Below are 26,027 nucleotides of genomic sequence, written 5' to 3'. Positions count from 1 at the left end.
AATGGATATGGCCGTAATCTCATTGGCCTTATGGTACCCATCCTCCTCTTCCTCATCTTCTTCTTCTCAAAAAGTGAAGCAAACTTCTTCTTCTAGCTCCCTCCAATTCCCTCTGCCACAGAAAATCCAAACTATTTTGCAAATTTCTGCTTCCACAGATCATCGTTTGATGATAGGTATCACAGTTCAAAACAAATACAGCCAATCTTTGCTGTATCTACACCTGGAAGAAAATCCATAATTTGAAACTTAAGTTCAGTCAGGAGCAGCATGAAGCATGGTGGAGAAACTAATCCAGTTTTCTCACAGAGATCGACAAGGAGAGGCAATGTCAGTCTGTCCTTCACCATTTTACAAAATTCAAACAAAGAAGCTTGGGATGAGGAATAGATAGGGAGGTTGAGAAGGGAAAGTTGTTGAATGGATCATAGATGGTTCGTCGGCCATCAAAGAAGGTTGGGATGATCGAAATTGCCACTGATTTAGGTTTTGTTTAGGGATTGACACGAATTGCAGAGAACTCTTCACAGATTGCTTGATGGTTGGCGTAAAACTTCTTGAACATTGTGGAGGAAGGACACAGATTCCTGTATGTATAGAACAGGGGAGGGAGGATTCTAGTACTTTCTCATGTTTTCCTTCACCTGGCTTTAAAGTTTCTTGTGAATCTATTGGAAAAAGAAGACCAGGTACTTCTTTTTCCCCATTAGAGATTTAGATTTAGGGAAGAGAAGACGGTAGAGTACTTGACAAGAGAGGGAGAGAGAGAGAGAGGAGGAGAGAAAGGGATGCTAGCAGCTCAACTTCCCCAAAATCGATGGGGGAAGATGAGTTGCAGGTGATTTTTCTTTTTTCTTTTTCTTTTTTTCTTGTAAGGGCAATTCCGTCAGTTCAAGTCTAATTTTTAACAGTGTTAGTCATGAACTGACGGAATGGGCTTATTTGTTACCGTTTGCAAACCTCAGGGGGGTACGCAAAATTTTCCAAAACTGGGGGGTGAAAATATCCTTTTGTCAAACCTCAGGGGTGGTATATGTAAATTTCCCATTAATTATTAATTATTTCAATTGATTTTACATAAATATTTAAAAAAAAAAAAAGGGGGTACCACAATGTATGGCAAAATAATAAGTAAAGACAAGAAAGATGAAATTTATACTAAGAAAGAAGGATAAAGTGGACCAGTGAAAAAGTAGCCAATTCAAGAAGGATTCTTATAGAATATATGAGATAAAGAATGAAACGTGAAAGATTTTATTTTATTTATTTTTGGTAAAAAAACGTGAAAGATTGAAGGTAATAAGGGGATTAATTTTTTAGTAGCTAAGTTTTCCAAAAAAAATAGATAAAAGGGAAAGGAAAAGGAAAGTGGGATAGAGAAGAGAAAAAAGAGAGGAAAATAAGGAAACGTGAGAGATTCGATTTACTTTTGGTAAATCTAATTTTGTGGAGATATTTACTTTAAATAATAATAAATATTATTAATATTAATTAATACTAAGGGTATCTAAGATTATGAAATTATAAGAAAGAATGACATAAAGATTAAGAATTGAAGAATGGAATTTTAGATAAGAATGAAGGGTAGAGTAGGTAACTGAAAGATTTGCCACAACGTGCTTTTATATAATAGTATGATAGGATATGATATGATATATACTTTGAAAATCATTTTGAAAAGTTATGGAAGTGCTTCCGCATTACCATGACTATTTTCGGTAAAAACAATCTTATAGGTGTATGAAAATGTAGGTATTTTTCAAATTGGCATCATAATGGCATGCAAGAGATTTGAAAACTGCATATATTAAGTCTAACCCATTATAGAAGTATAAACATGGCAATGGCCTAAGTAGGGCTATAAGAGGGTCGGGTTGGGCTGGGTTTTATAGAACCCTAGCCCAACCCTAAGTCCCTTTAGCTGGGCCCAGGCCCGACCCGACCCCGACTCAGGGCCAGAATAATTCAACCCTGACCCGCCCTTAGGGTTGAGTCGGGCTGACCCTGATTGGCCCTGATCATGGGAAGGGGGAAAGAAATGCATGGGTTGGGGAGAACATTATCAATTTTACATAAAATAACACTATAATAAAATGAATTATATCACTTATTGTCTTCATATATAGTATATTATATAAAAAAAAATGTGGGTGACGTTTAAAGTTTATAATGTATGTATTAAATCAATATATATCTTATAGTATAACTTAAATCAGGATCGAGCCGGGCCGGGCCAAGCTTAGCCCGATACCTCAACCCTAGCCCGACCCGACCCTGACTCAGGGTAAAAAATTTCCAACCCTGACTCGCCCTTAGGGCCAAATATCTCAGCCCAGGCCCTGTTCGGGCTCAGGGCGGGCCAGGGCAGGTTCGGGCCAACAGGGCCAAACTTGCACCCCTAGGTCTAAGCATAACCCTGATTAGGGAAAAATGCCTTAATTCGAGCACAATTTGCAAAACCGTCTTCATAGTCACAATCTATGTGAAAAACTGATTAAATACATGCAATAAGAGATGGGAGAGAAAAATACCTTTTTGGGGCCCAAATTGGGCTTGACGGTGGAATTTTAGGAAATTTCGGCACTTCCACAGTGATCCGAGATTAATTCGGCACTTCTCGAACCAGTAAAAGATGAGAAAGGAAATCCACTTTTTGAGACAAAAAATAGGCATATGTGGCGCTTACTATAGATTTTGGGCACTTTTGCTGCAATATGGGACCAATTGGACCTTCAGGTGAAATTTGGGAGCAAAGAGAAAATTGACTTTTTAGGGCACAACCGACAATTTTTTTTTTGGGAATTTCGACACTTCTGGGTTGTTTGATAGTAATTCAGTACTCCTAGGAAAATTTGAAATTTATTGTAAAATTTCTGCTCTCTCTAGCTTTTTGTGGGCTTCCCTCTAAATTTCAATATTTCTCTAATGGTTTTTGGCTTTTACGCGAGACTATCGATGGACTAAGCCATGAGAGAGGACAGAGCCTGATCTTGAAGACTCATAAAATCAGAAACTTATAGCTCTGAGGGATAATATTTCAAATGAACTAAGGACCCTATTTATAGGGAGTGAAGAAATATAGAAGGGAGAAAGAAAAAGAGGGGAGCATCTGTGGAGCCACTTAGGGCTAGGCGGCACCACCAATTTCTAGGTCTGGGATGCTACCACATGGTAGCATCTCAAGTGCCCAAGAAATGGGCCCTGTGCCTTGGTGGCTTCTTCGTCTGACTTCCGAGGTTGATTCCAGATGATTTTTATGATATGTATATTGTTGGAAAGAATTTTGAGTCTACTTTCCAATGATATAAACATAAACCATAGATTCTTCCGGGAACATAGCGTGATTTGTGCTTATAGCGGGCCGACTCATAGTATGATTGCTTTTTTCAGCAAGCTTTTGGGAGATCCGACTGTCAGATTTTGACAATCCACACATCATTGGAAGGAATTTTGAATGATATAATCAATTATGTAAAGATACACCATAGATTGGATAGGGACACAATCAAATTTGTGCCCCAAAGTAGGTAGGGCCCACATAATTAGGGTTTGATGTAATGGTGGCCAAATAGTGTTTGATTTGCACAAAATTTTAGGAGATGCATTAATAACATATAATTATGTTATCCAGAAAGTTCCAGCCTGTTTTGGAAATGTTTGGGCCTCCTATACATTACAGGGGAAAAATGTTAATTTTCCACAGTACAAAACACTATAAAATGCTTTGGACTCCAATTACTAGCAGCAAGGTGGGTGGTCTATAGAATGCCCCTCTTTGAGTATGTAGTGGACGAAAGTCAAAGAAAATAACCATGAATTTTTTCAGCACAATATATTAAAGGAGTGCCCTATACACAGAATTGAGATGCCAAGGGAATTGTCATGTCCTAAGAAAATGAGTGGAAGTCAAATAACCTGGGAAGCGGCTACCAGGATTATGTTCTATCCTAATCAAACGCTCATGCGTAAATGTTTCCAAAATAATGTGTTGTTGGGAATCATTTTTATCTTGTGCACAAGATTAACAACTAAGGGAATGTATAGTTTTAAGCAAATGGAGGTTTTTGGAAAAGGTGCAGTAGGGAATTAATCTTGTCCTATGCACGATATTCAAATGTTGTGGGAATGTTATTGTCCTGAGTAGTTGAATAAGTTTGGGAGAGTTTGCTTATAAGGAAGTATAAACCGTACTAGTGACATAAAATTGGAGTAGACTTGAAGGGGATGAAAGGGGTAAACCGCACTATTGACATAAGATTAGAGCAGACTCGAGGATAAACTATACTAGAGACATGGACTTGGATGGACTCAATTGGGGAAATGAATGGGTAAACCGCATTAACGTCATCTTACTGAAATGGTCTCAAGGATGGATGAGTGTGAGGACAAAGGGCCGCGGCGGGGGATCGCCATGCGTCCTCCACCTCATCCCAACCTGTTTTGTTTTGGAGGAAGAGAAGAGAGAGGTGAAAAATGCATGTAGGGAGTCTTCACCTAGAGGACGGTCTAGGACCCAAAATTGTAATGTAATGACTCTCATGGATACGCCCTTTTGGGGACAAATGGTCTGTTGGTCTGGGTACAAGTCAAGTTATGGTATGAGGAAGGTATTAGGCACCCTAGTCTGCCTGGACTTGCCGGTTTTCCTATTGCTTTTGGAAGAAGTAAAAGTGAAAGAAAAAAAAAGTAAGAAAGTACAGTACAAAGGAGGATGAGAAACACATACCCGGAGGACTAGTTGCAAGGTAAGGGTTAGTATACGGGAAAGTAAAATAAGGGACTCAAATCTATGGGATCTAAGCATGAATGACACTACTTTAAGCATGGCAGGATGATGCATGTAATGAAAGTTGTAAGAATTAGAAAATAAGATGCATGCTGGCAAACTTGCAAACAATGGCTAAGAATATGCATGACATGCATGTACGTAGATATGCAAGATTCATGTCATGGATGTAAACATGGAAAAGCTTATACCACGGGGATAGGGATCATGGACTATTGCATGCATGCAAGTATAATAAGTAAAAGAAAGAGAAGAGAAAGAAAGGAGATGGAAGGTGTGATCACCATCTAGAGAGATGGGATCACACTCCCTCAGAGATGCAAAACAGATGAGAAGTGGAAAATAACAAAACTTTATTAGAGTATAAAGAGAAGAGATCTCTTACCTAGTTAGAAGACAATCAATCAAGGGTGTGGAGGTTTCCATTTGTGACTCAAGAGATGTGTACGTAGAGCAAGTTTCGTCGCTCATAAGGGGGCTTCTCTTGTCTCTTTGTAAGTGACACTTTGTTGTCCAAGCACCAAGATCATCTGGTTGATGTCTCTAAGCTTCAATCTGAAGGCCTCAAGTTGAATTGCAACCCTCAAGAGGTGGGAGAGGCAGTAGAGTAAGGCTATGTGGAAGCCAAAGACTAAGGACTCAAAGCAATGGAGTAGGGAACTGAACTAGAGCTTGCAAGCACTAATTGAAGTGAAAACCGAGAAAGGACCTCTGTGGAAAACTTGTGTAATCCTCCTCAATGTGAGAGAGGCAGTATTTATAGATGTAGAGGGGTGTGTCTACTCCCAAATTCGTGTTAAGGATGTTGGGTTTGATCCTGATCGTTGAAAATTGGTGTATTTGCATCGATGGTGGGTGTAAAGTCAAGGTTATGACTAATAAGGTATGGGCATGTGTTTTTCTTGCCTTAGGGAAGGTTTCTTAGGGCCTAAGAGAGCCAAGATTGAGATCCAAGTTGCCAAATATGAGCTTGGAAAAGAAAGGCATCGAGATCGAAGTAAAAAATGACAAGGTTTGACTTCTCAGATTTGCACAGAATCGACAGTAAACTGGGGTCGAGTCGACATCAAGTGGCTGTCGATGAACGACACTCAACATCGAGGGAAATGACTCGGTTGTCGATGTTAAAACTTTGAATGTCGAGGTAATATAGACAGTAGGGACACTCTGCTCGATAGTGAGAAGGTATGTCGATGTCGATGGAAGGTATGGTCGATGTTGACTCTGGGTCTTTGAGTGTCGAATTAAGGTCCAGTGTCAGTAGGGATGGAATTGGGCTATTGAGCCAGGTTGGTTTCTAGGGGATCTTGGAGGGCTTGGAGGCTCTGGTTTGGGCTCCGACAAGGGGAATCGACGATCAATAAATGGATTTGGTCAGTGCACACTGATGCTACATCCACAAAGACAACGACTCTAGGCCTTGGAGGGTGCTCATCATCGTCACAAGAAACCTCCGAGGGGGAAGACAAAATGTGGTGTCTTCAATGAGGCAAATAGCATTCACGTCATTAAACTGAAATAGATTCAGATATTGAAGTGGATAAACCTATATCAGCGTCATTGTATTGAAATAGTCTTAAAGATGGATGGGGGTAAACCTGTATCAATGTCTGAAATAGTCTCAAAGGTTGAGGGGGGTAAACTCGTATCAAAGTTATCTTACTGAAACTGTCTCAAATACTGAAGGGGAGTAAACCCGTATCAGCGACTTTGAACTGTCCTTCACTATTTCCAAGGTTCCATTTAATTGGAATAATGACCAAAATGGTGTCACATAGGTCCACATAGTAAGACACGGTGTCAATGTGGAACCGGAATTGAAAATCGAATCTAGATCCGGACTGAATAACTTGAACCAATCTAGACCTAATATAATCTGGTTAAATCCCGGATTTGAAATATGTGTTTATAATGCGATTCGATCCGGATCTAGCCACTAAATCGAGGGATCTAACCGAATTTGAACCGAATTACCCGCCTCGCTAAAACCCTAATAGCTTTTATCTTTTAGTTTTCTACTTCCTTAAGGCTTAAGCCTTAAGTTAACCCTATGAATACGATTCTACGAACTTCTTGTCTACTACTTTGAAACTATAGTTTCAATTTCAATGGAAATCGAGAGCTACAAATGAGGTGATTGATGATTTGGCAAAACCAGGGTTGTTTCACCAAGACTTTGATTTGGAGATGATATTCCATTATGAATATTCATTTCTCTACTTACGTGTTGAGTGGTCTCTAGTCTACAAGAGCCATAGTAGCTATTGTGCATTTGTGCTTAATCCTTGTATGATGTATTGTTGTTGTAGTAGTATCACTGAACTAGACAAAGTAACCAGATAAGAACCGAATACAAGAACCAGATTCGAACTGAACCTACCAGGTTCGCTTAGAGTATCAATTTCTTTATCATGTGATGGGGGAGCTAATATTGGTGATGGGGCTCCTCATCTTGGTCGGTTGGAACGGAACAGAACCCGAGCACCTTGGCACCTCAGGCAACGATACTGCTGGCACTCTTGATTTCTTCGATTGTAAGGCTATGGTTAACCGCAGGGTGCCTTACGACACGGCTTGGGGGGGCACCGATACCTTCTCCGCCGGTGGCTCCGATGGGGTTTTTGACCGGCGCAAATTTGGGGCTGAACCAGTCTTGTGAGGCTGAGTTCAAGGCCAAAGTTGAGATGGCCTCCAAGGGTTCCACCGTGCTTCTGTTGATGAGTGGTGGCCTAGTTCTGTGGGTGATTAGGGTTTTGTGCCGTTGTCGGCCAAGAGTTGTTGTTTTTGTGTTCCAAGGATTTGTTTCAGTGTTTGGGCTCTTTGGCAAGGGTGGTTCTCTTTTTTTCTTTTTCTGTGTGTTTGCAGGTGTTGCCGACCCAGGTGCTTGGCACTGAGGTATACGTCGGCTCTGATGCTCCAACCATCGGTCATTATTCACCAACACTCTTTGGCTGTCATTCAAAGCTCCACTCGCCGATCCAGCAGACTATTGCCGATCCGACAAGTTTGTTTGAAAATAAGCTGTAGCAGCATGTTGGCACGCGTGGGCAGTGTGGCATTGGACTGTTTGGCTTTTTTGGCACCCCTACTATTGGCACGTTAGTGCATGCGCTTAATTGTAGCAATGGCTACAACATATTACCTAGGGAAGTGGTAGTGACCCAACCCCTAGCTTGGATGACCCAGTTAATGGCATGTGCGACTGGGTTAATTTCCACTCCTTGGTTTTGGATACCGTATATTCATACATTGTGCTTATCATGCTCTCTATTTGTGTTATGTATTTCATTTTCCTTTGTTTGGCGTTGGACGCGCATGAATGAAATAGTCTTTTTTCTACCAAAAAAAAAAAAGAAAGGTATAAAAAAAAAAGGGAAAATATCATCCCCCTCCCCTCCAAGTTTCCTTAATATCAACCCAATACCCAAGTTTTGAAAAATGATAATGCCCTCCCCTACTTTCTAAAGATTCTATCAACCGTACCCTAAGTGACCAACTCTGTTAAAACAACATATGAAATGACCATATTACCCTTTTATAGTTGGAGTTAATGGGTGGATCCACCAACCCAACCTTGGCGCACATTAGCACCTTCCCCCAGTAGTTCACGTTAGCAAATCCCAATTACTTATCTTAAAGAAAACCTTTTTTTTTTTTAATTATAATAAGGGGAATATTCCTCATTGTCTTCCCCAATTCGACAAACAGGGAGGGGTTTCAATTCACCCACCGCCCGCCGCCCCTTGTGGTGGCCAAAAGGAGGGCCGGCAGCCTTGAAACTCATGGGCGAACGACAGGCCTTCACCGGTGACCACGATAGAAGCCTTTCTCCCTTACAACAGGGGAAATAGAGAGACCCGCCATTAGAAAAATCCTATTTCATTCCTTCTCTCTCTATCTGTCTTCTCTTGGTTTATCTAAGTTTCATTCCTTCTTTTTGTTTTTTTTTTATTTATAAATTCTAAACCATTTTCCATCTCTTCTCTGATTTTCTACTACTTTCTCTTCTCAGAGAAGAATCATATATACACTTGATTTTAGCCTCCCTTTTCCACACGAACGCCATTCCCAGCCACGCACATCACCACCACGTATTCCTCCCACTCCCAATCCCATTCCGCTGTGCTCGACACAGATGACAATGAACTCCAAGCAGGGATGCCATACTACATCATCTCCACCATCAGGAGAGGCGGCGGCGGTGTCTCCATGGACAGAAGAGAGAGCTCCACCTCTCACAGCCAGATGACCCACACCCCAACAGCGAGACAGACTGCCTACGACATGAACATGGGTACCCTAGTTTGTTCTATCCGACATCCTCGCAAAACCCCGAATTGGCCGCGACAGGAGTAAGGTTCCTTGGAGAGACAGAAGAGGGGGAAATGATGATTCAGGAATCGATGGACATGAACATTAGATTCTCCGAGATGAATAATAGGGTGTGGCAGGTGCAACAGGGGAAGGAGGAATCATCAAGTTCCAGGGATTCGGATCAATCCATTGGCCTAAATCAGCTGCTCCATCGATTCGGTAAGACAAAATTGGGTGAGAAGTCGGTGGGTTGATTAGTTGATTGGGTGAGATATCCATTTCAATGTGTTGTTTATTGGGTGAATGGTCGTAATTTGTCTGGGTTTAAATACAAGTCCCAAATTTTATTCTTGAAAGGGGTTGCGTTGGCAGCAGGGTGGGGGCGGAGTTGCAGGAAGGGGGTTGCAAGAGGGGAAGAAGAAGAAAGGGGAGATAGAGAGTGATGGAGGAGCTGGGTTAGAAGATGGAAATGGGGTTCGACGGTGGTGGTGGTGGAACAGGATCTATGGCGACAATGGTGGCGATGATGGTGGTGCTGGCGGAAGAAGAAAAAAAAACCTAGAGAAGAAAAAGAAATGGTGTTTTGGGTTGAAGGGGGCAAAATTGAAATAAAATTACAATAAGGGTAATTTGAGGTTTTAGAAAAAGTGGGCATACCTACGTCATCACTTAATGACATTTTTTAACAGTTAGGATATGACTGATAGAATCTTTAAAAAGTAGGGAAGGGCATTATCATTTTTCAAAACTTGGGTATTGAATTGATATTAAGGAAACTTAGGGAGGGGGATGATATTTTCGTCATCACTTAATGACGTTTTTTAACAGTTAGGATATGACTGATAGAATCTTTAAAAAATAAGGAAAGGCATTATCATTTTTCAAAATTTAGGTATTGTATTGATATTAAGAAAACTTAGGGAGGGGGATGATATTTTCCCAAAAAAAAACTTTACAAGGGTAGGATGGCAATGCTCTTCCAGGGCGCATCCGTGCACGCACCCCCAAAATTCTCCAACCGTTGGATGCGCGCGAAGATTTCTTTCCATCTTTTAACTTATCTAATCGTCAATGGAGAGGGGGGAATGGATTCCTTAACCCTTAACCATTTGACGTGAAAGTTTATCTTTTTATGGCGTTATCTGTTTTGACGACATCAGTTCAGTCATGATAGGTCATCCCTCCCAGGCATGATAGGTGCATGTATGGCCGGGCCCTCCGACTGGGAGAGACGATAAATCTGCCCAGCTGTTCTTTTATGTACTCAATAATGAAGTAGTACCTGCTGTTGTCTGAAAGATTCATCCGCACCTATCTATCGCAGGGTGGCGTCCCTCCATCGACTCCTCACGGTCCTGCGGGTCGACGGAGACTCCACCTCACTTCGATTCAGCTCCGAGGCGGGACGAAATGGCGGCGACTTCGCCATATTTGGTTGTTCTCATACTTTTGGGATTCATTTCGCCGTTTCTGCATCAGGTATTTGTCAATGAATATCATTTATTCCTTCCCCTTCTACCTCCTATTTCATGATCCTTTTATTTTGGATGTTTGGTTCTGATATGGTTTCTTCCTGGTTTACTCCCTTATCCATCAAATCCTATTGATAACTGCTGACTATGTCCCCATTCCATTTTTCGTTACTTATGCCTTTTCTCCACTGGAAGTAGTAAAGTACACGTCGTTGTCATAATTCGTTAACTTTTTGTTAAAGGGAAAGGTCGAACCCTTTCCATTAAGAATTTAATGCTATAGGGCTTCTCTAATGGCTGTCTAAAATAGCTTTATCACTCTTAAGGGGGACGTTTGGTTGAGATATACAATTCAGATTTGGATTATTATAACCTAGTTTTGATTTGGTGCAGTGTTGCCGCATTCTAATTTGGATTATTATAGTAATCCAGAGTCTCGTTAGAGTGCAGTGTTTCTGGATTTTGATTTTAAACTCAGAATTATTTTAAGAAACAAATTCTGGTATGGCTGAACATATTTCTGGAATTGTGATGCTAGCAGATCATACATTCAAAGTGAAGTCGGCCAATCTAAATTTATAAAAAGCTTATGATAGACTCCCTAGAGAGTTAATCTGGCAAGTACTAGAGAAGAATCTGTGGACATAATTAAAGATATGAATGATGGTGTGTTGACTAGTGTGATAACTGTGGGGGTTCAAGGTAGTGAATTCCCAATTACAATTGGTTTACATCAAGGATCAGCTTTAAACCCTTGTTTGCACTTATCATGGATGATTAATCAGAGACATTCAATACGAGATTCATTGGTGTATTCTTTTTGCTGATGATATTGTTTTGGTGGATGAAAGAAAAGCAGGGATTAACGTCAAGTTGGAGTTATGGAGATTAATCTTGGGATCAAAAGGTTTAAAGATAAGTAGAACGAAGACGAAATATATGGTGTGTAACTTTAGTTACACTAGGACAGATAATGAGATAGTGAAAATTGATGAGAGGGAGGTTCCGCAAACTGATTATTGTAGATAGATGTTTCACAGAGAATTAAAATAGGATGGATGAAGTGGAGAGGTGTGTTCGGAGTATTGTGTGATCGACGTTTCCCTTTAAAACCTAAAGGAAAATTTTATAGGACAGTTATACGACCGACTATGATGTATGGTGCGGAATGTTGTACAGTTAAGAAGCATCATATAGATAACTCAAGTGTAGCAGATGAGGATGTTGAGATGGATGTGTGGCAAAGTTAGGAAAGCTAAAGTAATGAATGATCATATTAGAGCTGATTTGGGAGTAGCTCCGATACATTGTAAGTTACCAAAAAGTCATTTGAGGTGGAATGACCATGTTCAATGGAGGCGTTTGGATGCTCCAGTACGGAGGGGTGATTTGATTCAGATTGAAGGAACTAAATGAGTCAGGGGCAAACCCAAAATGACCCTAGGAGAAGTGATGAGGAAAGACATGCATAATTTAGGCTTTGTATCAAGTATGACCTTGAATAGAGTTGACTGGCGGGCAAAGATCCATTTAGCTGACCCTATTTAGTTGGAATAAGGCTGAGTTGTTTGTTTGTTTGTTTATATTCCTTAAACATACTTGAGAGTTGACACCATTGGTATGTCAAGTAGGACTGTCATTAATTTTAAAATTGCAGCCCTTATGTGGTATGTACGTGGTCCCTCTTTTATTACCTATGATGTAGGAGTTGTAAGAGAAGAGAGAGAGACAATGGAAGGATAAGGTTCAACAGGTTTAGTGGAGAAGAAATAGGGTTGAGCTCAATCGAGGAAGCTCTGCCTTTTACCGAAGTATTTGTTAGGAAGTGAAAGTCCCCCTCCTCTTTCATTTACGTCATATTTAAAGAAGTACAATGTAGTTAAAATTACCTACTAAGAACTAATATCCACTCCCCCCAATTACTGATAACTCCAAGCCACCATTTACCATTCACACCTCAAATAACTACATGCATAACATATTAAAATAACTACATTAAAATAACTGCCTAATAACCATTCCCTCCATGCAGCCCTTTTCATCCACGTACACCACCCAAACCCATGCATAGCTTTAGCCACATGCAACATTCCCATGCATGTAACAGATCCTCCCCCCTTAAAATTGATCTTGTCTTCAAGATCAAACTCGGGAAATTGGAGCTTTAGATGTGCCACGTCCTCTCACGTTGCTTCCTCCGGTGAGAGACTGTGCCAATGAATGAGAACCTGAGACTTCCTTCTTTGACTGCGATGATCTAATATCGCTCGAGGGAAAGGGGTGTATGGTATCATCCGTACCCTGAACATCAGGAAGAACTCCTTGAATTTTGTGTCGCCTGCTCACTGTTTTTTTTTAAGCAATGAGACATGGAAGGTAGGATGGATTCGGGATCCTTCAGGTAAAGCCTAACGGTACGCCACCTTACCAATTCGCTGCACGATCGGAAATGGTCCAAAATAGCAAGTAGCTAGTTTTTGAGACTTGCGAAGAGATAAGGATGTCTGCCTGTAGGGCTGCAGCTTGAAATAAACCAGTCGCCCACCTGAAATTCCCGTTCTTGATGCGTGCTGTCATACTATCCGCTTCATTCAGTTTTGAGCCTCCGTCAAGGTGCTCCGTAGCTCCTTTAATTTCTCATCCCGTGTAGCCAATTGATGATCAATGGCCGTGACCTTAGCTGTCCCGGATACTTTAGTTATTAAGGTAGGAGGAGGTCGACCATATACCACCTCAAAGGGAATGGTTTTAATAGTTGAATGCCAACTGGTATTATAACAATAGTCTGCCCAAGTAAGCCACTTACCCCACTCTTTAGGGTGAGAACTGGTGAAACATCGAAGGTACATTTCAATCGTACGGTTGACAACCTCACTTTGTCCATCAGTTTGTAGATGATATGCTGAGCTGAAGTTGAAACTGGTTCCATTGAGTTGGAACAACTCGTTCCAAAAATTGCTGGTGAAGGTCACGTCTCTAAACAATTGATTTTTGTAAACCGTTGAGTTTAAAAATATTGTCAAAGAATACCTGTGCCACGCTGGATGCCGTGTATGGCTGTGACAGCGGCAATAGATGGGCATATTTTGAAAGCCGATCTACCACCACTAGAATAATTGATTTGCCCTTAGAAATAGGTAATACCTCCATGAAACCCAAAGAGATATCCTCCCATATTTGCTCTGGAATAGGGAGGGGTTGGAGCAATCCGGCTGGCGTGGTCTGTTCCACCTTGTGTCGTTAACATGTGTCACACTTGGCAATTTTCTCCAGAATAATCTTCCTCATCTCTAGCCAATAGAAAGCAGCTCAAATTCTTTGGAATGTTTTCTGATATCCCTCATGCGTGCTGCCATGGTACTCTCCAATAATCAAGTCGATTATGGGAGAGTTTTTAGGAAGATAGATCTTTGAAGTAAATCACTCCTTCAAGAACCTGCCATGGGCCCACTACCTCTATCAATGCTAATTTTATGGAGAAGATTTTGTAACTCCTCACTATTCGCCACTTCTTCTTTGATGGCTATAAGCCACGTTGGTAAGGGGTGTGATATTGCTCGTAAATAATAGGAATCTCCTTTCTTTTTCCTTCTCATAATCTTCTCTCTGAGATAAAGCATTGGCCACAATATTTTCATGTCCTTCATTATACTCCACTATAAAATCGTAGTACATCAATTTGTGTAACAAACTCTGCTGCGCAGGAGAAGTTATCTTCTGAGCCCACAAATACTGTAGACTGCGTTGATCGGTCTTGTCTATGAATTGTTGACCAATCAAATAAGAGTGCCACCTCTGAACTGCCAACACAAGAGCTAAAATTTTCTTTTCATAAGTAGATAAAAATAGATTTTTCCTTTGTAAAGCTTGACGAAAAAGCTATTGGCCGATTTTGTAGGAGGATGGCTCCAATACCTGAACCACTGGCATCACACTCCACGGTGAATGTTTGTGAAAAATCGGGAAGAGCTGGAACGGGTGCTTGGGTCATAACCTCCTTGAGTTTTTGGAAAGCCACATCAGCTGCAAGGTTCCATTCAAAATGATTATTTTTTTAACATATTAGTAAGCGGGGCTGCGATTTTACCGTAATTCTGGATGAATTTTCTGTAATATCCGATCAAGCCTAGAAACCCCCTCACTGTTTCATGATTTTTGGCTTGCGCCAGCTCACCATAGCCGCAATCTTTTCACCATCCACCTCAACTCCATTCTGTGAAATGATGTGTCCCAAATAGTGGTCACGTTGAGTACCAAAGCTACATTTCCCTTGATGAAAAGTTTATTGGTCCTTATAATTGATAATATAGTCTCTAAGTGTACCAAATGATCCTTCCCATGTGGCACTATAGACTAAAATATCATCAAAGAAAACCAAATAAAAAATCCTGAGTTGCTTGCTGTGAATATCTGATTCATCAATGATTGAAAGGTTGATGGTGTGTTTGTGAGACCAAACGAAATCACTAAAAATTCGTAGTGGCCTTGATGAGTGCGAAATGCTGTCTTCTGAGTGTCTTTTGCAGCAACTCTTATTTGATGGTAGCCCAATCGAAGATCCAGCTTCGAGAAATATCGTGCACCATGGAGTTCATCTAAGAGCTCCTCAATCAGTGGGATAGGGTCCTAGGGAAACAATCCTTGATCTTCATTTTGTTGAGTGCATGGTAGTCCACGCACATGCGCCACGTACCATCATGTTTCTTGATTAAAATGGCTGGTGATGAATATGGACTTTTACTGGGTCGTACAATGCCTGAGGATAGCATCTTGTTGACTTGCCTTTCAATTTCCTTGTTCTGGAAATGTGGATGTCGATAAGCCTTCGCGCGCACTAGTTGGCTATTTTCCTTCAAGGGAATCTGGTGATCGTGACTCTTAATTGGTGGTAATTGGCTAGGCTCCGCGAACACATCATCAAACCGGTCCAAGAGCAGCCGCAACTTCTCATGTGTGGGTCCCTCCTCAATACAAGACGTGGAGGTAGTTATGGAGCAAAGTTGTGACAAGAATCCTTGTTGAGTCTTCTTTGTTTCACAATTAGGATCTTGTACAACCTTATCCGATCTAGCAGTTACTCTCTTGAGAGAATCCTCCTTCCTGTTTAAGTTGAACTTCATATCTAACTTGGCAAAATCCCACATGATGGGTCCCAACATCCATAACCAATGTTAAGAGGAAGAAATCGGCAAAAAATGGACTTCTTGGATTGTGACTTCCACGTTGGCACATATACCTGAACTTGATATTTTTTCTCCCGAAGCTACCATGACTTCAAATGGTTGCTTGATTTTAGGAGTCAATCCCACCTTCCTTGCTAATTTCAAACTCATAAAATTATGAGTGCTACTAGAGTCGATGAGGATTGAAATTGCTGTGTGGCCTATACTGCCCATAACGCTCATGGTCTCTGGTGCTTGAATCCCTGAAATTGCATGTAGAGAGACTTCGGGAATGTCTTCTCTTTCCTCGGCTACATCATCAGCTGAATCCTCCTTTGTATCAACCTCTTCCCCTTTGTAACAGCCCTCGAGCAAAACTATTTTCTTGAATCGATGGCCCGGCACGAAGCATTCATTGCAATTGTAGCAGAGTCCCTTGGCTCTACGCTCCTGCATCTCCGATGGCGTCACCTTTCAGATTGATATAGGACTCTTCCACTAGTTGGCTCCTTTATTTATTGGAACCGGCCTTCGTGCATCAAAGGAAGGAGCGGTTCGTCTCTGTGCAACATTTCGCGCCTTGTACAATTGTGCTAACCCGATGGCAGCTGATAAGGTAGCTGGCCGACTTGCTAGAACATCAGCTTTAAGATTTTCTGTCAAGCCGCTAATGAAGCAACTTACTTGCCGGCAAGGAGATAGAGGTCCTACCTTGGACAGTATCTTTTCAAAATTGTATTGGTAATCCTGAATAGACCCCACCTGTTGTAGCTTCGTTAACTCTCCGAAAAAAATCTTGAAATGGTGTTGGACCGAAACGGACATGTAATCCATCACAAAATTCTTGCCAAGATACATCGCCAACTTCCTGTTTGAACACTTGGTACCACGATTGGGCATCTCCTTCTAAATGGAAGGATGCCAACGCCACCTTTTATTTTCGGGAGTAAGATGAAATTGAAAAAATTGTTTGACCCCACATACCCACGTGATTGTGACTTCATCGCCGCTGTACCAGGGAAAGTCCAGCTTAACCAACCTAGGTGCAAATGAATGTTGAGAAAGTGGAAGTACGCACGGTTGGGCTTGGGTATGAGGAACGTCCTGCGGGAGTCTGCGCTGCAGTTCTGGACGTTTCACCCAGCTCACGTTCAATGATGTGTGGCACGGGAAGGCTTTCCCTCTCAAAGAGTTCAGATAGCTTAGTCAAGATTTGTTGCTGTCCATCCAATTTCGACAGAATTTGGTTCTGCCCTTCATTGAGGGAGTTGATGTCACCCTCTAGCCGATCCACACGCTTGTCTATTCGCTTCCTTTGATACCACTCTGGTATGTACGTGGTCCCTGTTTTATTACCTATGATGTAGGAGTTTTAAGAGAAGAGAGAGAGGCAATGGAAGGATAAGGTTCGACAGGTTTAGTTGGGAAGAAATTGGGTTGAGCTCTATCGAGGAAGAAGTCTTATCGAAGTATTTGTTAGGAAGTGAAAGTCCCCCTCCTCTTTCATTGAGATCATATTTAAAGAAGTACAATGTAGTTAAAATAACCTACTAACAACTAACATCCACTCCCCCCCATTACTGAACTCCAACAACAACAACAAACTCAGATTTATCCCAACTTAATGGGGTCGGCTACATGGATCCAAACACAATAAAAGAAAACTAAGTTCTAACAGGGATGTAATATGAAAGAAGAAATGGAAACTGAGGAAAGATGCAATATGACACTAGATACAAAATGGAAAGTGGAAAATGACAAGTGAAAGATGAAAGATAGTAAGAGGAAAGAATCCCAACCCAGCATGACAGGAAAATCTCAGCTAAATGGGGTTTGCTATCTAGATCCTTGCCCTCCAATAGGCCCTGTCCGAAGTCATACTAGGTACAAGACCTAGGCTATGCATGTCCTTCCTCACCACTTCTCCTATGGATTTTTTAGGTCTGCCCCTAGCTCTTTTAGCTCCTTCAATCGGGATCATATCACTCCTTCTTATTGGGGCTTCCCTAGGCCTCCGTTGAATATGACCAAACCACCTTAAGCGATTCTCTCGGAGCTTGTCACTGTTCGGGGCGACAACCACATCCACTCTAATCCGTTCGTTACGTACTTTATCTTCCTTGTTTTACCACACATCCATCTTAACATCCTGATCTCTGCTATACAAAGCTTATCAATATGACACTTCTTAACTGCCCAACATTCTGCCCCATACATCATAGCCGGTCGTACCACAGTTCTATAGAACTTTCCTTTAAGCTTTAAAAGAATACGTTGGTCACACAGCACTCCAGACGCTCCTCTCCACTTCATCCATCCCACTGTTATTCTCTGGGAAACATCATCCTCTATGCCACCTTCTTTACTTATGATTGATCCCAGATATCTAAAATAGTCACTTTGTGGTATCTCTCTATCCTCAATTCGAACCATATCAGTATCCATCACAGTGTGACTAAAATTACACATCATATACTCCGTCTTTGTTCTACTAATCTTAAAGCCTCTTGTTTCCAATGTTGACCTCCAAAGCTTTAACTTAGAGCCACTATTTACCACTCACAGCCTAACTACCCACGTACATGCATAACACCTCAAATAACTACATGCATAACATATTAAAATAACTACTAATGTAAGACTAAATCATGGTTAATTTAGCCCCAAGTATACCCACAAATCCAAAATAGAGACAAAGGCAGAATTAGAAGATTTAGGAAATTAAGCCAAACTTGCCATGGGAATGCAACCCAACTTGGATTGAGTGTAGTAGTAAGTGGGGGAGCCTATGCTCCAAATTTCATCCAATTCTGATGGTTGGCAGCTGAGATATGAAAATAACTCCTGAATAGAAGGTTATGGAATATCTCACAAACCAGCACTGTATTTGGCACCCAATGAAGGTCGAGTGTAGACCTTGATGGTGAGAAGCTTTGCTGCAAGTTTGGTTCAGTTCTGATGGACAGAATGGGAGATGGAAGTTGAGAATGAAAATAGATGGTCAGTGGTGTAGGGCAATCCAGCCAGTAGAAAAGGCCAGAATTGGGATCGAGACATCAAGTGGAGGGGTAGGTGGTGTGGTTCAGTGCTCCAAAACCCAGCAGATTCTGGTGGTGGGATGTGGAGTTATGGAACTCAGGAGTGGCAGCAACTATTCAACTTGCAGGAGCAACATCAGCCTTAATCGAGTGGGAGAAACAGCGGCAGCAACTTTGGTTGTGTTTTGAGATTGGTAGCAGCCTTCAGTTGATCTTCACAGCAATGGTATTGAGCAGCAGAGAACAGCAACACAAAGGATTGATTGCAATAGAAGAGGAGATAAGAGAAGAAGGGGGATAATGGGATTGGCTCTCACAGCCAGGCTCCTAACAGCTCTTCATGTCACAGCCATTGGACAAGAGAATCTTTTGCTTCAAAGCAATTTTTCATTCAACTATTCAAATCATGGGGAGGCTTCTAAAAGCCTTTACAATATATAGAGGGCCATATTTGCACCTCAAGTAGGAAAAGTAATAGAAACTTAACATAATTAGAAACTAATATTTTGAAACTAAATATTGCATAAGAATAGAAACTAAATTGAATCTTCTAAAGTCTTCACATCTCCTTGTGGGACCCACTTGGATGGCTTAAGAGGTGCAGCCGAACTTTACTGCTTGTGGTCCCCACCCTTTAAGTTGTCTCCATTGGTGCAGCTTATTAACTTTAGAAGAATGAAAAAATTGTCCCCACGATTCTGGGTTTGGGAGACCCTGCAACTCCCAGCCCTATTGGGCTGGCCCAACACAAGGTTAGTTGGACCTATGGCCCAATGGGTTGGTCCACCGATTGGTGAAGTGAACCAGCCCTTCTTCCGTGAGTGCCTTTGATATATTTCTTGCCAAACAGCTTGGCATCTGCATGAACTACATTAAAATAACTGCCTATAACCATTCTCTCCATGCAGCCCTTTTCATCCATGTACACCACCCAAACCCATGCATAGCCTTAGCCACATGCAACGTTCCCATGCATGTAACATTATATTTCAAACCGTTTGGTGGGAACAATAACTAGCTTCTTAGTGACCTGAAAAGTTGAATTCAAGACTTGGGAAATAAATTTGAGATATAGAGGAGCCATACTCCATCCCAAGTTCTCTACCAATTTGAGCTAAATCCTGACTTTTTTCCTTTTAACACCATGATTGCAAAACCCACTAAAATAAGTAAGAAATCGGTCAGTGTGATTATTAAAGCGGTATGCATTTAGTAGTAGTTAAGTACATGGTCTTTTTATGAAAATACAATACATTCTTAAGCAATCAATTCCCGAAGCACTTGTGAGAAAATGAGTGGTTGATTATAAGTCAATTTTAATCTACATCCAACACTGATTTCAACTTATATAACTTCTTTAACAATCATGTCTTCTCCACTTATGGAGAGATTATGTGGTTGAATAGATGTGTTTCTTTGGTTATAATTTGGTTTTCGCAGGAAACTGTTTGAACCCTGTACATGGTAAATCCTTAATGTAAGTGAGTTGGCCCAACTGGGAAATACTGTAGATCTTAGTAGGTAACAGGGAAAGAAGAATATCGCTAAATAAAGCCATCTAATGATTGAAAAATTGGGTTGGGTTGGGTTGGGGTGGGGTGGGGGGGGGGGTGAACATGATAAGCTCTTCAATTTGTGTGTGTGCGCGCACGCTTGTGAGAGAAAGTGATGCAGATAAACCACAGAATTAGGCTTATTTTAACGAAGGCGAAGAAGTAAATTCCGTCTTTCCACCTTCTAGGAGGATTGGGGGGAATTCCGTGCCAAGCTCCCGCTGGCCCTGAGGGGTGTTCCTTCCATGGTGTAGACGGGGTAACTGAAGTGAAATAAGTCTAGGGTTTGGTTATATATGTGTTTGACCTTTAGTCCAATGAATTTTCTTTGTAATAGGCCACTTAATGTGCCTAAAATATGGGTAGAAGGTAGGAATACAAGATTTACTTTATTAGTTTAGGCAGAGTCCTTATTTGTGTCAGTTTCCTACTCAGTTTATGTTACCTTATCAGTTCAAGATTGGTTTAGGCCTTTCCTTTTTTGAGTCCTTTATATAAGTTTGTAAGGGACTACACCCCCACCAACTAATTTGATGAATAAAAGTTTGGCTTTTTGCCCCTATAATCTGTGTGATTCAGAATAGCTTCTATGACTGTTTAGCCTTTAATTTGTGTGGTTCAGAATAGGTTCTGTGAGATGCAGCAGCAACCCTTGGTGAGATGCTAAGGTATAATTGGTGGTATTCCAATCTAGTTCTAGTGGAGATGCTTGATGCAGAGCTGATGCACTACATCCGCAAGAAGAAGAAGAAGAACAAGAAGCGGTCCAAGTAGTACTACTAGTATTAGTTAGTTGTTTAGTAGTTTATTTCCCATACTTGGTTTTTATTTTGATGTAAAAGTCATGTGACTACTTAAGTGGTCACATGACCCTCTTTTTATTTTTAAATTTAGTTATTTGTTTAGTAGTTGTGTGACCTTTTAAGTTGTCACCACACCAGAATCGGATAGGCTATTTTAGGAGTCACATGACCTTTTTCTTTGTCAATGTAATAGGGAATCAGCTAGGGGAATCTTTCATTCTCCTAGGCTGAATAGGTGTAAGGCCCTTTGGCCAATATAAATAAAGGACAACTGTGGGGCTCTTCTTTTTTTTTGGGTGAATAAAATAATTCATTACCAAAGAGGAAAGAAAGAAAAAAGAGTACAACCACCCTCAAATAGGAGGGAAAAGAAGGGAAAAACAAATAGCCAAAGACTCAAACAGGGGAGTCCGAGGCTCGGGGGGAAATAGAAGATAGTCCCCAGGATACAACAATGAGCCTGTTCCTTGGGGAGTCAATACAAATAGAGGGAACAGCCGAACTAAGTTTGGCTTTAATTTCAAAAGAAATGGAATCCCAAATCTGTTGATGAGATCGAGATTTGGTAGTCCATTTCCGAAGATTGCGTTCCATCCAAATGTGATTGATGATAGCACAAAAAACCAACTTGCTCACCACATCACATAGGGTAGAGCCACCAAAAGTCATATCAATCCAAATCCATTCTCTGTTGAACGGAAGAATCCTGCGATTGCTTGGCCAACATTTTGCAAGGATACCCTTCCAAATGGAGGAGGAGAAAGGGCATGCAAAGAAGAGATGGTTGGAATCCTCAATCGCATTCCAGCAAAGACCACAACTAGGGGGAACCGAGATGTGCCGATAGCGAAGAAAGGACTGCGTTGGAAGGCAGTTGGAAAAGACTCTCTAAGCTGTAAAGCTATGACGAGGGATATGGTGCTTGAACCAAACAAGCTTCCTCCAAGGAGCTAATGGACCATGAGAACGAACGAGATCCCAAGCCTTTTTGGAACTGAAGGAACTCGGCAGCCAAGTAACACAATCACCTCGGTAGTGGGGTCTTCTAACAATGGAAGGTAAGTAACTCCAAATATTGTTAAGCACCGGGTTAGGAGAATCCGGGGGGGGCTCAGCCATTCAAATCAAGAATATCCGCCACCAAAGCATTTCGAGCCAATCCAGAGCCATAGATAGTTCTAGGGCTGACCTGATGGAGGAGGATTCCCATAGGGTGCCAATGGTCAGGCCAAAGGGAGGTGGAGGTCCCATCACCTATACGGGATTGGATAGATCCAAGAATAGACAGACGAGTGGCAAGGATTTTGCGCCAAACCCAAGAAGCATCGGATGTGATAGAGACAACCCAGATAGAATCCGATTTTAGAAGCCCAGAGTAAATCCAATCAATCCAAATACTCCTCTTTCTAGAGGCAATCTTCCAAATCAACTTGATGATACCAGCTGAGTTCACTTCCTTGATTCTTCTAATGCCCAAGCCTCCTTCCTCCAAAGGGAGGCAAACTGAAGCCCAACTAATGGGGTGAAGAAACCTTGAGGAGTCAGAGCCTTTCCAGAGAAAGGAAGTCATAAGGGATTCCAAAGACTTGATGGTGGAATGAGGTAACCCATAAATACCTGACCAGTAAATATAAGAAGCTTGCAAAAATGATTTGATGAGCACCAACCTTCCTGCATAAGAGAGAAGCTTGCCTTTCCAAAGTTGCAGTCTTTTCCTAATGAGATCCAGCATAGGAGTACAGTGATGGGCAGAGAGGCGAGCCATGATCAAAGGAAGCCCCAAATATTTGATTGGAAGATGTCCAACAGAGAACCCACATTTTTCTACCAGAGCAGCTTTCTCCAAATCTGAGACCCTAGCCAAGAGAAGGAGGGATTTAGTTGGATTAATCTAAAGGCCCAAGAGCACTTGGAACTGCTGCAAGCAATACATAATAGCCTCAAAGGAGGTAATGGAAGCCTTGGAGAAAATCATGAGATCATCTACGAAAGCCAGATGGGATAGCTTGAGGGCTTTGCACTTGGGGATGGGGGTAATGAGCTGCTGATCTGTACAAATTTGGATATCCCGAGATAAAACTTCCAGAGCTAAAGTGAAGATGTAGGGAGAAAGGGGGCACCCTTGACGAATACCCACAGAAGAAGCAAAATAGCCTGCAGGGCTACCATTAACAAGCACAGAGAACCTGGGGGTGGATATGTAACAATGGATCTAATGAGTGAAGACCGGAGGGAATCCCATCTTAGACAACACCTTACCAATAAAGTCCCATCTTAGAGAATCAAAGGCTTTATGAATATCAATCTTCATAAGAGCAGTTGGGGGAATGGTTTTTTCTCTCAAAGCCTCTAACAATCTCATTGCAAAGGAGGATGTTATCCGAGATATTTCTCCTTGGAATGAAGGCCGACTGATTTTCACTAACAAGAAGATCCACAACAGTCTTGAGCCTGAAGGCAAGGACTTTAGCAGTGAACTTGTATATAAGGTTGCACAGGCCAATAGGCCTGAAGTCCGACATCACTGAAGCTCCCTCCTCCTTGGGAATGAGGCAAAGAAACGTATGGTTCACTCCTTTGATCTGGCTAGGATTAAGGAAGAAACTTTTGACAGCTTTAATAAGGTCTTCCTTGATGATCTCCCAAGAAGCAAGAAAGAAACCTGTTAAGATCTATCGTTTTATGTTTACCATATTCTGGGGGTATTTTAGTCCTGTTTATGTTTCTAGTTATTTCTATTGTCTTAGGGGTATTTTGGGGTAATTGATTGTATTTTAATTATTGCTGAGATTATAAATAAGACTCCCCTCCCCACGATTTGATTAATCACAAATCAGGGGAGAGTTTCATACTCTCTATCGATCTCTCTCTTCTCCTTCTCTTTATTCTCTATTTTCTTTTTCTTCTTCTTTGTTCTCTACTGCAGATTAGCCTAGGGTTCTGTTCTGTTACATGGTATCAGAGCCCTAAGTCTGATCCACAGTCCTCCTTGGTGTTGCGGTTTTGAAGGCTTCTCCTTCTCCTTGCTCTTTTGCCGTGGTCCACAGCAACCAAATGCTGTATTCTCTTGTCTGAACCTTAGTCATACACTAATGAAGGACTACGGTTCCCTGATATGCTGAAGACTGATCGTGTTTTGCACCTGCTGCTGTCCAAGATTACTGCAAATTGAAGTGGTGTTTATTTTCATCTGAGAAATCGATTTCTCAAAACCCTGTGAAATCGATTTTTTCTCTTCTCCTGGGAATTCTTCTTCACATTGGCTGCTGGTTTGGGGATCTTTATTCTCTTTATTTTGGTGATTGTTTACACCAATAATTGGTCACATATTGGGCTGTTTTAGCCTCCTCTGCAGATTGTCGATTTTTACCCTAATCAGGGTTTTGGCTGGAATCAATTTAGTGCCTTATTCCTCTTTATTGCTGGCTGTTGCTGCGCTCTATCCATCCCAGGAATTACTTCACAGTTTTTACTTGGTCTCATGGCTGAATCTAAGCCTCCTACGGATATTCAGATTATTACCATTAAGTTAAATGGTGCCTCCAACTACCTTCTTTGGTCTCAACCCTTTGAAGTTTACGTTACTGCTTGCTGGAAGATATCTTATCTCACTATGACACCACCAGCTCCTACAGATGACAAATATGATGATTGGAAGGCAGAAAATGCCACCCTTCTGTGTTGGCTTTGGAATAGCATGGAACCTTCTATTGCCTCTAATGTTATGTTTCATAAAACTGCCAAGGGAGTTTGGGAAGAACTCAAGCAGAGCTATTCTCAAGATACCAATCTGTCCCGAATTTATGATTTGTATGAGAGGTTTTTCTCTTTCAAGCAAGAAGGAAAGTCTCTTGGCGAATATTACAGTTCACTGAAGGGGATGTGGGAAGAACTCAATGTGTACCAGCCTATATCTACTGATGCCTCTGTGATTAAATCCCAACGATCTGAATTTTTGGTTGCTAAATTTCTCTCTGGATTGGACTCTACTCTTCAATTTGTCAAGAACCAATTACTGGCTGATGAGAAGATTCCATCTATGAATGAAGCATATTGTCGAATCCAGAGAGTTGTTTCTCCTACGGTGGTGAAATCTGATTCAGCCCCTGTCTCTAAACATAATTCTGCCCTCTTCACTTCTACTGGAGGGAGTGGTCGTGGTGGTGGTACCTCTTCTCGAGGTCGTGGTTCTGGATCCTGTCGTGGACGTGGGGCTGGTTCTAGTGGTCATGGAATTGGTTCTCACCTTGCTGGTTCGTCTTCTAGTGATAGTGGTTCTCGGTGGTGCTCTCATTGTGGTTGTCCTAACCACACTATTGACAAGTGTTGGCTGAAACATGGCAAACCACAATGGGCACGAGAGCAGTTTGCAAACGCTGCAGTTTCTAATGGAGAGGCTGATTCTGTGCGTCCTCCTGACACTGCACATGGGTCTTCCACCGATAGTGGTAGTTCCTCCAATGACCTGGTTTCTCAGCTCTTACAACGCGTTCAACAACTTGAGGCATCTTCATCTACATCTACAGCTGTTCTTGCTCATCCAGGTACATCCACTGCATGTCTTGCCTCCTCACCTTCTCCGTGGGTCATTGACTTCGGTGCCTCCTCCCAAATGACTGGTAAGCCCAATTTATTTTCCTCATTTACTCAGTCCGCTGTCCCATCTCGGATTTCTATTGCCGATGGGTCCTGTATGCCTGTTACTGGTCATGGGGACATCCCTTTATCTGATGTTCTTCATGTACCTAAGCTTCCTCTTAATCTTCTATCTGTTAGTCAATTAACTAAGTCTTTGAATTGTTCTATAACCTTTCATCCTTCTCATTGTGTCAGTTAGGATCTTGCAACAAAGACGATGATTGGTGGCAGGCATGAGAAGGGTGGCCGCTATTATTTTGA

At 41.6% G+C, this 26,027-nt stretch overlaps 1 protein-coding gene across 2 annotated transcripts in view; it reads left to right on the top strand.

Moving 5' to 3' along the window:
• The first annotated feature begins 10,392 nt into the window (after positions 1 to 10,392).
• Positions 10,393 to 26,027, top strand: part of LOC122658835 (cathepsin B-like protease 3) — a 33,521-nt gene continuing 17,886 nt past the window's right edge. For both annotated transcript variants that reach the window (XM_043853966.1, XM_043853965.1), the window contains exon 1: positions 10,393 to 10,579. In XM_043853966.1, coding sequence (XP_043709901.1) covers positions 10,511 to 10,579 — 69 coding nt within the window. In that variant the 5' untranslated portion in view covers positions 10,393 to 10,510. The remainder of the gene's footprint in view (positions 10,580 to 26,027) is intronic.

This window comes from Telopea speciosissima, chromosome 4 (genome assembly GCF_018873765.1).
Source record: "Telopea speciosissima isolate NSW1024214 ecotype Mountain lineage chromosome 4, Tspe_v1, whole genome shotgun sequence".
Lineage (NCBI taxonomy): Eukaryota > Viridiplantae > Streptophyta > Magnoliopsida > Proteales > Proteaceae > Telopea > Telopea speciosissima.
This window is presented reverse-complemented; position numbering and strand designations above follow the sequence as displayed.